Raw genomic sequence first — 14,225 nt, forward strand, 5'->3', positions numbered from 1 at the left:
ATAGCAAACCTATATTTCAGATTCAGTCTTTTTAAAGAAGAAAAGCATTTTTTATATTTTTAATTGCTTCTTATCACAGGTAATTTTCTAAAAAAATATTGAAAATTGCTCTGATGTGGACAACTGACCAAACATGTATAGAAAAGGTTGAAAAGAGGGATTTAAAAAATTCTTCTTCAAAACAACTATCAAATGTCCCTTCATCCTCCCTCTCATTGCCAGTGTTGTCACACATCAGCTGTCACTCCTAAGATGGACAGTAGTGTTTTCCTGAAGGTACTGCCTCTCATACTGAAAACACCCATTTAATATATACCATTCATTTGTAGAATACTTACTAGAAAAGCACTGATGATTACATTTGAATCCAAAGATATTTTTTCATAGTAATTTTGCATATTTATGTAGCACTAATTGGTCTGAAATCTGAGATTCTCATAAAGATTTTAAGTTATGGGTCCAGAGCTCCTGAACAGTCCCCTCAATCCTTCTCATAAGATTGACAATTAACTAAGTTACTAAAATAATTAGTATTTTTACCTCTGAATCTTAACAAGAGGATGATAAGTCTAGACAATAAGGTAGCTGTCATCTAAATTAAGCAACGAACAGATTAATCTGTAGTACTAGTCCCAAACTGATAAGATTAGGGGTGAATGAAAATTGATTTTACAATATGCATATTCAGGATATGTGCTTGAAAACATAATGGTCTCTCATATGATGTGGAAACAGGTCTGTATTGTAGGTCTTTTCCTACCCTTGTTTGCATGTATGCTCTAAGTAGAATAATGGATAAGAAAAAAGATCTCACGATCTTAAGGGTGTGTTCTTCCATAGGACTTAGATGACTAACAAAGTCTTGATTTGAGTGCAGTGTCTATTTGTGTCAAGTTTATGAATAATGTCCAAACACTCTATATCCTACTGATTTTTTCCTTTGTTCTATTACTGAGAAAGGAATGTGAAACATCTCCCGCTGTTATTACGGATTTGTCTATTTCTTCTTCTAATTCTGTTAATTTGACTTTCCACATTTTAAGGTGATGTTTTAGGTGCATAAAGATCTAGAATCATTATATCTTCCTAGTAAATTGAATATTTTATCGTTATGAAGTGGACCTCTATTTGCAGCAAAGATTTTTCCCTTAAAGTTTATTTTTTTTCTATTCTTAATATTGCTACAGTGACTTGTTTTTTGGTTAGGACTTGCATCATATAACTTTTTCTATCCCATAACATTCAACTTTTGTATATCCTTTAGTTTAGATGTGTGTCTTTTAAAAAAATATATAGTTTAGATTTGGGTTTTAATCCAGTCTGATTATCTTTGAGTCTTAACTGGAGTCTTTTCATATTTAATGTAATTACTGATATTTTTGCATTTCAATAGCATCCTAGCCACGTGCATGCTAAGTATTCTAGCTCCGGAGTCCACACTCTTAATCCCTTGTGCCAGTGGTTCTCAAAATTTATGGTGTAACAATCACCTGGAGGGCTTGTTAAAAGACAGACGGCCCCACCCCATTTCTGATTCTGGAGGTTTGGGGTAAAGCCTGAGAATGTGCATTTCTCACATGATGCTAATGCTGCTGGTCCCACTGTCCACACTTAGAAAACCACTACCCTATACCAGGAGGAGAATGGTGACTCCCACCTGCCCCCTCATGTTTTATGAGTGACACCTAAGTGCTCACAACTTTACTTGTTATTCATTCATTTAATCTTCACAACAACCCTACAAGATAGGTACCACTGTATTATCCCCACGTTACAGGTAAATACATAGAAGCACAGAGAATTTTAACATTTGCTCACAGTTATACAGCTATTAAGTTTCCATTTTTTAAAAAAATACCTCTTGGAAACTGACATCTCTCTTGACCACCAGTCCTGTATTTCCAACTATACTTGCTGGGTATTTTCACCCAAATTGCTCCAGAAGATACAATGTACATTCTGATCTGTGCTCATGTTTTTCCTTATCTAAGCATCCCTATTTCTTTCCCTTCCTAAATTCATTGAAACTCAGTTTGAGTCCCACCTCACCTAAGAAGACCCCAGCACACCCACTTGTTGGAACCATCAGTTCCGTTCGGTCATTCAGCACACGTGTAGTGAGCACCTGCTACATCACTGTGAACATCAGGCACTGAACTGGGCAATCAGAATGCAAAGGGGAAGTTCAGGCCTTTCCCTCCAAAGGCCCAGAAGCTATGAGAGAAGGCTAGATGTTGACCTTATTGTTTGTTGAGTCCTAAACAGAGATTTACATCAAAGATTACACATGCACAGCAGAAGAGTAGCCAACTCGAAATGGGTCCTGCCTGCTCAACCAGAGGGTGCTTTCCTCACTGGCAACAGCCAGATCTTACACCTCCTTGTACCCTTGGTTCTTAGCACTGTCCCTTTTACATACTCAACACTCAGCATTTTTTTAAAAAATTGATCATTCCTTATACATATTTACTAAAGGCCTACAAATGTTGGTCCAAGTTAGGCACTAGAAGTGCAAAGATAAATAAGACCAAGTTCCTGCCCTGAAGGGGTTTTGAAGTTAAACAGCAGGAGACAGAAATGAATAGATTAAGAGCAATAAAGTGCTAACTGATGCTATGGCAGAGGTAGGTAAAGTGACATAACAAGGAGAGTTGTCTGAAGAAATATAAGAGGGGTCCTTCTCAGGGGCAGGTGGCCAGCCCCTAAGAAGCCTGACCAGGGAGCATTAACTTGCCTCAGTTCAAGGTCTTAAGTCATTAAGCTTCAATGCCTGAAAAGCTTCATTTGGTCAGCATCCAGTGAAGGGATCTCGTTTTCTTTCATGGCTGTGCCAGTAAATGAACAAGTTCAGAAGACCAATCTAGCTGTGTAAAGTCAGAATGCCAGTGCATTCGTCTGCAGTGAGAAATTGCCCTCATTAGAATCCTGGGTTCCCATGAGCAGCATGATACTTTCCTGTGGACCAAGGGGATGCTTCTGAGAGAGGGGGCTTCCAAGAGAGTCACTCATAAGGACAAGAGGTGTTGCCCCTGAAGGGGCGGCTGGCGTTTTGCTTCCTATCGGGCGTCTGCCTAGCCAGGAGTTGGCTGGTTTGTCTCTATGCTTCCTGAGCACACAGGAAAGGGGAGCGAACAAAGCCAGCCAGACAGGAGAGTGCTCTGCCAGTGTTGAGAAGACAGATCTGGCACATGCCCACCAGTCCTAGATCTGGATGTGAAGGTGACACTGCGGAGTCTATAGTCACACGGGGATCACCACAGCAAGGTGAGTAGGTGCCCAAGTATCAGAGGGATATGGTATCAACGTCACCAATCGGAGATCAACTGGTCAAATGATAACAGCAGTTAACATGCATTGGGCCTTTACCATGTTCCAGGCACTGTTCTAAGCACTTTCCATGTCATTCACTCATTTAATCTTCACAGCAACCCTACAAGATAGGTACTACTGTATTATCCCCACGTTACAGGCAAATACATTGAAGCACAGACAAGTTTCAAAACCTGCCTATCATCATACAGCTGTTAAGTGGCAGAATATCTGACCCAGGCAGTTGGCTCCTGAGCCCACACTTCTAACCACTATTACCTGCCATCTGTCACAAGAGATTATTGCCTGCGAGTGTACCTTAAAGAAAGCCCCTTGTCAGGGGGCAGATGGAAGCCACTGCTCTCCCCATGAAGTCCACAGACAGAACAAGAAGAACACTGGAGACCAGCCATATAGACTGTAACTTGGCCCACTTAAGGAGACCTTTCCCCTTTTCACTCCCCAGCCCTGCTCATCCTAACACAGTAAAAAACTAGAAATTAGAGGGAACAGGGAATGAATGTAAATGGCAAAACACCAACCTCCCTCCCATCTCCCAAGCCACCAGAGCTAGGGACACAGCTAGGCTGCCCTGGGCAGTGGGAAGAAAGAGGGCTTCAAATGGAGTTTGAAATTAAAGTTTAAAGTGAACTTCTTAACGTCAACTCTAACACCAGAAGGAAATCTTAAATACAAAAATGACACTGTTTTAGTAGCTGGAAGCAGCTGAAAAGTTACGGTATCTGGCCGACATGTCCTCAGTGGGAAGGAGGATTTCACCATTGCACAGATCAGGGACAGCCATTGGGGAAATTTAAAAAAAGACAATTTCACGTTGTCAAGACACTTCACACTGAGCCTGGGAATTTGCTCTCTTTGGGGGTGATTTATCCATCTGTTATTTGTTAAGCAGGCAGGGGGCATTCTTGCCCCCTCATTTCCAAGTGCTAAGAGGAATGATTGCTTCAATGTAGTCCCTAAATATAGACAATTAATTCTACCTATGATAGCATAATTAGGAAAGATGTCATCATGGGAGGAGCTGAGTCTTGGTTGGTTGACTGGCTGGGACAGATCTCAAGACTGGAGCTTGGAAATAGTTTAAGAGGTTTGGCCCTAGAGTAGGTCATCCTAGACCCAGATAGTCCAAGGAAGGCCAAGACAAGTACTGGACTATCTCAGGGCTCCCAGGTCGTACCATGGCTTCCTTAGCCAAATTGTAACAAGACCTCCAAGGCTATGTGACCACTAACTTCTATGATATCATAAATGACTGTCTTGGTCACTTCCTAGTCTCATTTAAGCCCCTGCTCAATAAACTCAAAATGATGTAATTACACAAAATAAATTATATTCCTAATACAACTTACATTTGGCCACATTGCTAAAATGACCTTTCCTCCTGATTCCCACAACAGTAACTGTGCTTTTTGGGTTGTAGTTTTGGTTGTCTTTTCCTCTTTTCTTATTCTACCTTTATGATATTGCCTTTTGGACTGCAGTCACGGAGCACACTCACAATACAAGTAGAGGAGGAAAAGTCGCTGCAGGGATAAAGCTGCCTTCCCAAAAGGGAGAAGCCAGCTACAGAAGGAGACTGTCCAGTCACTTTCTCTGGTGAGATCATAGGAAAGGCGAACAAAAATTCCAACTTTTCTAGTCCTTGGTGAAAGTTTACCCTAGGCCTTACTTCCACTTTCACTTAAAGACAAAAACTTTCATTTCCAGTACATACTCCTATCTGGAATAGGAGACTAAGTGAAAGAAAGAAAGGAAAGAAAGGAGGAAAGAAGGAAAGGAAGGGAAAGGAAGGAGAGAAAGAGAGAAAGAAAAAGAAAGAAAGAAAAAAGAAAGGAAGGAAGGAAGGTAGAAAACAAAAGGGAGGAAGGAAGGGGAGAAAGAAAGGAAGGAGGGAAAAGAAAAAGAAAGAAAGAGAAGGAAGGAAGAAAAGAAACAAATGAAGGAAGGAAGAAGGAAAAGGAAGGGAAAGGAAGGAAGGAAAGAAGAGAAAGAAAGAAAGAAAGAAAGGGAAGGAAGGAAGGAGGGAAAAGAAAAGAAAGAGAAGAAAGAGAAGGAAAGAAGAAAAGAAAGAGAGAGAGAAAAGAAAGGGAGGGAGGAAAAGAAAGAATTAAAAAAGAAGTGCTTAAGAAAACCATTTTAAATTTGCTTGGGGAAGAAAGAAGTCCTTACGAAATCTTTCCTTAAAATAATACTGACTCCAGCTAAGCTTTGGCTAAACAGTATTGCCTAGTATACAGCTGACCCTTGAACAACATGGCCTTGAACTGTGTGGGTCGACTTACACACATTTTCTTGCACCTCTGCCACCCCTGAGACAGCAAGACCAATCTCTCCTCTTCCTCCTCCTCCTCCTAAGCCTATTTCAATGTGAAGAAGAGGATAAAAAATTTTATCATGACCCACTTTCACTTAATGAATAGTAAATATATTTTCTCTTCCTTATGATTTTCTTAATAAAGTTTTCTTTTCTCTAGCTTACTTTATTGTAAGAGTATAGTACATAGCACATATAACATACAAAATATGTGCTAATCAACTGTTTATGTTATTGGTAAGGCTTCCCATCAACAGCAGACAATTAGTAGTTAAGTTTTGGAGAAGTTAAAAGTTATATGTGGATTTCCAACTGTGTGAGGGTCAGTGGCCCTCATCTCCCCGTTGTTCAAGCGTCAATTGTATTTCCTCTTCTCAGAACCTTTATACTTGCTGCTTCCACTTCCTGGCAGGGTCATCCCCTAGACATCATGTGGTTCATTCCTCTGTTCAAAATGTCTCCTGGTCAGAGCAGCCTTCCTTGGCCACACCATCTAAAAGAGCAACCCTACCAAGGCCCACCCACCCCCAGCACTCCTCATTCTCTTCATTTTTCCCTGCTTAATTTCTCTCCATAACAGTTATCACCTGAGTGGTTTTTATTATTATTATTGGCTTATTTGTTTTCTTCCACTGGAACATTAACCTCCATAAGGAATGTTTGTTTTGTTCCCTGCAATAACCTTACACTGGGAACAGTCCCTCACATGTAGTAGACATCCAGTAAAGATTTGTTGAATTAATGAAATAACAAACGAATATGATTTTCAAAGTTTTGTTGAATTCCTAAGTATTTTTATTATGCACTAAAATATTAAATAATTTTTCTTTGCAAGGATTACTTGACATATAATATAAATATTTGGACTAAAAATCATGAGACTTAAGTCCCAGCTCTGCCACTAACTTCTTGTATAACCTGGTTAGATAATTTCTCGGAGCTTCACCTTGTGCATCTGACATCCTATATGTTGCAACCATGACTAAAATCCAACAGAAAAATAGAATCCATATATTAATATAAAGATTCTCTCTGCATTTCACCTTTAGTGATGCATGTATGACATAAAACAAGGTACAACTTATAAGGGCTAACTATTTTTCAAGAGCTCAGATACACTCTATTTCCTCAGGCCAAGGTCTAACTGGGAAGGTCCAAACTGCTAAATTGCTGACCTGAGAAACGTTATTTTCAGAAACTTACAAAATCTAAAGAGATATTAACCCATTTCCATGCATAAACCATATTGCTTTACCCTTTATTCCACTTTCAAACTCGCTAACATTATCTCCATTTCTACAAGGTCACAAACCTCATGGTATATAATAATGCTTTATGCAGGCACCAAACATCTAGACTTTTTTTCCAGCTATATTTGGAAAACTGTTCCAAATTACTCACCAAAGCTAAAGATGAAGGAACAATCAAGATGAGATTACACAAATAATGTCTAAGTCTGTTATGGGAAGATCATACACAACACATAAAAAGTGATTTGCAATGACAGGGAAAGTAAGTGTTCAGTATGTTAGGTCACAATTATTATATTTAAAGAATCTCTGAGCTGATAATTTTGAGAGTTTATCCTAGTGTAGCTATGACTCCTCCATCCAGCATTTAAAGAGAAAAGTCTCATTTTCCAGAAATATCATTAGTCACACAATTACACAGAGTGGAATTCAGTATGTGTATAAATAAAGACCAACATACTTTTACTCTAACAACTGCAAGTAGTAGTTGCAATTATTGTATCCATTTTATGGATGAAGAAACCGAAATCCAGAAAATTAATTTGTCCAAAGTCGCATTGTTAAAGGTCACGTGGGCTCCAAAGCATAAGTCTTAACCAGCATGCTTTACTGCCTCCTCCAAGAAGGGTCCTGGCAAACCCACATGCAGAACACTAGGAATAAATCGGGGTCCAGAATGCACTCCTAAATTCTCCCGCCAGACCCCAGTTTGCTTATCTCCCCGGGATTCTCTCTGCTAGTTCTGCGACGCTGCCCCCAACTCCCGTCATCCTCCGGGGTCCCCTTCCTCTGGTCAAAACCCCGCGCAGGCTCATTTCCTCCGCGCTGGTCGCAAGGTGATTCCCGAGGACTGCCCAAAGTCTCGCGATGGTGGGCCCGTTGCCCTGGTAACGAGTGGAGAAGGGCCTGCTTGGAACCATAACTAAACTTCAGTGGCTTTCTTTCTAGCGGCTGGAACCCCGGGTACCTCGGAGAGACTTCCGAGATAGTGTCCCCGGACGGAAGGAACGACTGGCCTGGCCAGAGGACTCGGGGTGGGAGTGAGGGCCCGGCCCACGCGGGACGGTGGAAGTGCCGAAAAGGAAGGGGCGAGGGGAGGCGGGGCGCCCCCCGAGGGAAGCGAACGCGTCTGGGAGAATGAGCTCCTCCTCACACTGCCCTGTCCAGAAGTGAGTGTGGGAGGAAGGCCTTGCCAACCCGAATTGTGGCTTAATCAGGCCTGACCGCAGACCTCTCGAGGCGCGCCTGCTTTTGTCCCTTCTTTAGTCGCGGAAGACACCCACGGAGCGCCCATTAAGTATCTGTGCGTGTGGCTTTCCTGAAGCTAAAGTTGCATTCCACAGCAGGTCAGCACGGCAGTGTGCCTCACGTGCGCATGTAAGGAAAGAGAATCAAGATTTATGCCAATCCGCTTTTCCAGATTCGGAGTTGTGATCTCCAGACCGAAACGTCAGTCTCAATACTGAAAGTGTCGCCTGTAAGACAGTTTGCTCTGTTGCATTCGTAGTTATTTGCTATGGAGCTTGCACGTCTATGCAGTTCACACTCCAAAACACGCTTTTTGAAGAGAAGAGCATAAACCAATAGGTTTGAAATTGGTAAATTCCTTTGGTCTCTCAAAAACCAGGATCTTGACAAGGAATTTCGATTATTCCGTTGTCTAATAACCACGTGGGAAGGTACTTGCATAGAAGGAGTAATGGTCATTGCCAAGACAACTTTCTGGTAGCTATTGCCATTTCAGTAAGAAAAATATAATTGCATATTAGAGACAATATCTAAAGAATAATGTTAATCAAAATACAAAGAGAAAAGTCTATTGTAGTCCTTTGAACTTTTGGTCAATTGAAAGTTAAAGACAAAACCTTTTAAACTATATCGCTACATTTCACTGACAGTAAGTTTTTTTCTTTGATTCATTATATATAATGCCTCAGGATCATTCTAAATTTACATCACTATGTAATATTTAATTGTAAATGTAGAATGTAAATTATTTGACTGTGTGCTCTGAAAATTCCTTTTTCAATTAAATTATTGGTTTTGTTGTGATTTTTGTTTCTTATAGTAATGAAAAATTTCTTCAGGTCTTTGAAATTGAAAGTTTAATTAGCTGCATTCTAATTAATTTAGTTTTTAAGGAGAACTGTTGTCACTGTTAAATACCATTGAATATATTTTTGAGTACTCATTTAATGCAATAAACACCTTCAGCTTAAAAAGAAGCTGTCAAATAAGTTCCTTAGAAATTGTTTTACAGCCTATCCATATAACAAAAGAAATTGCAAGCCAAACACTGGAAGAGATGTCAGAAGATTCAGAAAAGGAAGATTATTCAGACAGAACAATCAGTGAAGAAGATGAATCAGTATGTTCTTCTCAACTTTATTTTACTTGAGATAAAATTTGTGTTATAAATCCCTAATTAAAATATTATTAAATCAATTGGATATAAAAATCAATTGTATGTTTAAATCATTGTCATTCAAGTTGGGAAATAATTTGAGTGAAAAAGCTAAGCTATTACTACATGCAGTATGCCCTATGTAGAAAGAGGAACTATATTTATATTGTTTTCTTAAGAAAATATTTTGGCTAAGATTCTTCTGGGTTTTATTAAAATGTGTGTATGAAATCATTGTTAGAGTTTTATTTTCATAATTCATGTCCACTTAGTTTCTTACATGTACTAATTATATTGCGTTACATAACAATATGTATAGTACTAAAACCACCTATGTTCCAACCTTATTGTGTATCACCATAATAGTTTTAGTGTGGCTCTGAAGTCACAAAAAAGGGACATGGAAGAAGAAAAAAAGAGAGAACTGTAGTGTTTAAAAATATTTTATCTGGTTCTAGTACATATTTCTGAGGGATTTCCATTAAATTATATTGATGTATAAATTATTAGGTATGTAAATTAAGGTCCCAAAATAAGCTCTCTAAAATGATGTATGTAACCCTTTAAATCTATGGCTTTCTTTTTTGTTGTTGTTAATTTTATTCTTGATTTAAATTGTTATTGTTGTCCCAAGAATCTTTAAACTTTATGCCTTCCATGCGGTCATTATTATGACCATATCCAGCAGGAGAGGAGGATTGAAAGATTCAAACTTCAAGTGAACACTTCAACACTTCAACTTGAAGTGTCCAGAGCTTTGAGACCAATAGCCTATAATAATCCATTAATCTTTTCATTTATTAAAGATTAAAGACATATACTCAATCCCAAGCACTAAAAAATTTCTGGATTTGGAAACTTGTTTTTTAAACAAATATTTTAAAATTCTCTTGTTTTAGGATGAGGATACATTCATGAAATTTGTAAGTGAAGATATTCATCAGTGTGCACTTTTAACAGGTTTGAACTTATCTATATATTTTTCCTTCCCTTTATCATAAGACCTTGAGTGGATAAAAAAACAAGATGGGGAAACTAATGAAAAGCCAGATTGAGTAATATAGGGAATGATTATTCTGATGGATAGGGAGAGAGAAATGTAGCCACTTTTGGAGTTCAGACTTTTCAGGTTCGTTTCAGGTGAACCTGATTTATATTTCAAAATAATAAATGAAACTAAATGAAAGTGATGATTGGTTTATAAAGGACTTTATTTAACATAAATATTTACTTTGTTATTTCTCTAAATAACTTGCTCTTTAAATGCATTTATAATCATGTGTTGGAAGTACATCCTTATTTAAATGAAGTTTGCTTGTATAAAGAGTTTCCTTAATAAAGTCATTCATTTGCAAGTGTACATGTATATGGTCATCTTGATATAAACTTGATTTTTAAACATTTATACATTAAGAATTATACTTTCAAATACTTAAATATTTCTACCAAATATTTACATATCTACTACAGATTTTTTTAATTTCAAAATATTAAGAGGGTACAAATGTTTTTGTTACATGGATATACTACAGATATTCTGAAATTGAAGTTAAGGCATTTATCTTTTTATTGCTTGATTGATTGTCTTTTTTACCACCATCCTAAAACAAATCTTCACTTTTGAAATGACCACTTTTCTCAGTTTACTGTGTATCTCTCTAGACCTTTTTCTTTGCCTTTATACACACATCTATACCTAAACTCATAGAAATTCTATAGTACTGTTTTGTGGACTTCTGCCCACTGCCCTTTTTTTCTTTTTATTAATAAAATTTTGCCCATCTATTACAAGACAGGAGGTAACCCAGTGTTTTAACTAGCAAAAATTGAAAATCATTTCATAGGCGTGTATCTATTCATATTCCCTCGTGGTATGAACTGCCCATAGTTATCCTTTAACATTGTTTATGTTGCTTCCATTGTTTAGAACATCACCAAAATAAAACTGGAGAACATTTACATCACCCCCAAATATTCCCTGCACCTCTCCTTCCATCCTTCACCCCTGGCTCCAGGCAATCACTGACTTGCTTTCTCTGCCCTATATTTGGCCCTTCTAGAATTTCATAAAGCAGAATCATACATTTTATGGTTTGTGTCTTCTTTCACTTAGCATAATGCTTTTGAGATTTATCCATGGTGTTGCATATATCAGTAGTTCATTCCTTTTTTTTTTTTTTTGCTGAGTAATAATCCATTCTGTGAAGAGACCACATTCATCTATTGATGCACGTTTAGATTGTTTCCAGTTTGGTGACATTACAAGTAAAGCTCCTATGAACATTTGTGTGTAAGACCTTTTGTAACATGTTTTCATTTCTCTTGAGTAAATCCCTAAGAATGATATTGTTGGGTTGGATTGTTGCTAAATGTATACTTTGTAAGAAATTGCCAATCCGTTTTCTAAAGTGACTATACCATTTTGCATTCCCACCAGCAATGTATCTATTTCTTGGCCAAGATTTACTATATTTTCATAAATTGCAACTGTGTTTTTCCCCTTATCTCATGGAGCATAATTGTAATCACTTCTCTAAAGTACTTGTGTGATAGTTTCAATATCTAGTTCATCTCGATGTTGAGATTGGGTCCTTCTGGACAATGTCAATGTTTTTCTTCTAGCAGACAATCCACCCAGTTAGTTCCAGACAAAAAGTTCTGTCTCCCATTCTGTGGGTAGTATTTCAAATCTCAGTTCAAATCTCTAAGCCTTTGCTATACTGATTTCGTGCTCTCCCATGCTTGTGTAGTTCAGAGGTTCTGAGACATATTTGGTTCAAATCTCTATTAGTTCTCTCAAGCGTTTCCGGTGTTGGTTCGGGACGGTCTGGCACATGTATAATTCAAGGGTTAAGCTGAGATACTTGTATGTGTGGTTAAAGTTTTAGTTCAGTTTTCATAGTCTGAGAGTGTGTGCTTGCGTAGCTTAGGTTTTAGGGTGAGACTTGGGTGGGTTCACACACAGAATTACAAGATGGCTTTCTCTGGTCTCTTTCTTCCCTTCAGATTCCCTCCACATTATGAGGACCCCTGTTGCTGGCCCTCTGTTAAGAAAGACTGGATTTTTATCTGAGACTCAGCCATTTGCACCACTGCAGTGGTCTGTGAATGGGACCTGCCGCCGTCAGGGCAAAGCAGGAAAAGAAAACAAGAGGAGGTGGACTCACCTCCTTGCAGAGAGTGCTTCTCTACATTTTGACTGCACAATCTGCTTGTTCTAGTTTACTTTCAGACCCTTCTGATAGTTATGTTTTTGTGTTGTATCTATACTTGTAATCAGTGGGAGAGAAGGCCTATGTAAGACTTATGCTGCCATAGTGGGACTGTGACTCTTGCCTGTTAACCTATGCATGAATGACAGACTTGTGAATTTTACATGTTGATTGGTAGATTTCATTGTATTCTATTAAAGAATATTGGACTTTGTACTGATAAGCAGTTATATTGCTTATGGAGAAGTTTCTTTACTTCCAGACTTCCTTTTCAGCTTTTTTAGGGCATGTTCAGAGCAGTATTTGCTCCAGCACTGAGTTCATTATTCAGATCTCAGCTAAGATGTTACCTCTTTAGAGAAGTCTTACCTGACCACACTATCTAAAGTATCATTCCTACCCATTCCCGTTTCTCACTTTCATTTATTATCTCTCTGTTTTAATTCTTTTGTAACATTTATCATCATTGAAATTATCTTGTTTCCCTGTTTATTGTATGTCCTACTACAGTGTAAGCTCATGATGGCAGGGACATTGTCTATTTTTTTCCACCTGTGTATGGTCAGTGTCTGTTTATTGTTCTTGGCATATAGTAGATGCGTGATAACTCTCTGTAGAATGGATGAATCTATATAACAATCCTGAGAAGTAGCTAGGGAAGGTGATATCATTAATTATTTACATAGAGTAAGATTTATGTTCAAAGGGGCTGTCTTGCTTAAACAAAATCATACAGAAATAAAATGGTAGAATAGAACCCAGTTATGTGACTTGTAGTTCCATTGCCGTATCTGCTATTGTACTAAAATGGCCAATAAGTCTAGGTAAAAAGCCACATTTCAGAGGTAGATGAGCAAAAGGAGCCAGTGAGACAAATGGAGAACAAGTATGTGAAAGGTAGGGAGAAAACCAGGAAACGTATTATCACCAAAGAAGGGAAATGCACTTAAGGAGGGGTGATCATCAACATCGAATTGACGCCACACAGTCATCATGCTGAGAGAGACAGGCCCACTGCACTGCTGCTTGGGGCAGCCCCCTTGTATTCTGTGAGGATCATGTTCCTGGTTTGTGTCACACAGAGGCCCTAGAATGAGAACTGAGAAAAAGTTGTGACTGAGTTCACTAGCAACCTTTGAGAATAATAGTTCCAGTAAGTGGTGAGGAACTATAGTCAGTAAACATATTTAACCCATTAGACAAATAGTGCGATTAATTTTAAGAAGAGTCAAAAATAGGTGATTTGCTAGAAAAGCCAGAAGAAACAAATGTTTTTAGAGTAGTGGTGAGAATTTAGCATAAATTAATAGTATATGAAGTCAACAACTATTATTTAGCGTTGTGAAGATCAATTGTCATAAGATTTCATTGTTATTTTTATTTTTAAGAATTCCATGAATTATAAAATATTTATAATGATATCCACAAGTGTTAGAAGGAAAAAAGGAACTATATAAAAAATTATAGGAATTGCGGCTTTCCTTCTTATCACTCATGATTGTGTTTGAATTTTCTTTTCAGCTGACTCTATTGGTGACACCTTCTTCCCCCGGACTACACAGATACTATTGGAATATCAGCTAGGGAGATGGGTGCCACGTCTTCGTGAACCACGAGATTTATATGGTGTCTCTTCTTCTGGTCCACTGAGCCCAACACGGTGGCCATACCACTGTGAGGTCATTGATGAAAAAGTCCAGCATATTGGTATGTTT

At 38.3% G+C, this 14,225-nt stretch overlaps 1 protein-coding gene across 1 annotated transcript; it reads left to right on the forward strand.

Annotated features, from left to right (window-relative positions):
* Positions 1-9,199: 9,199 nt before the first annotated feature.
* On the forward strand, positions 9,200-14,217 carry LOC105815453 (cytosolic carboxypeptidase 3-like; the record flags this gene model as incomplete). The annotated part of the gene is made up of 3 exons (XM_012650607.1): positions 9,200-9,262; positions 10,198-10,258; positions 14,032-14,217. Coding segments are annotated over exons 1-3 (310 nt in total), but the record flags the coding sequence as incomplete, so codon positions are not given.
* Between the last annotated feature and the right edge of the window lie 8 nt (positions 14,218-14,225).

The sequence above is a fragment of the Propithecus coquereli genome, unplaced genomic scaffold (genome assembly GCF_000956105.1).
Source record: "Propithecus coquereli isolate 6110/MARCELLA unplaced genomic scaffold, Pcoq_1.0 Scaffold335, whole genome shotgun sequence".
In the NCBI taxonomy this organism is placed as follows: Eukaryota; Metazoa; Chordata; class Mammalia; order Primates; family Indriidae; genus Propithecus; species Propithecus coquereli.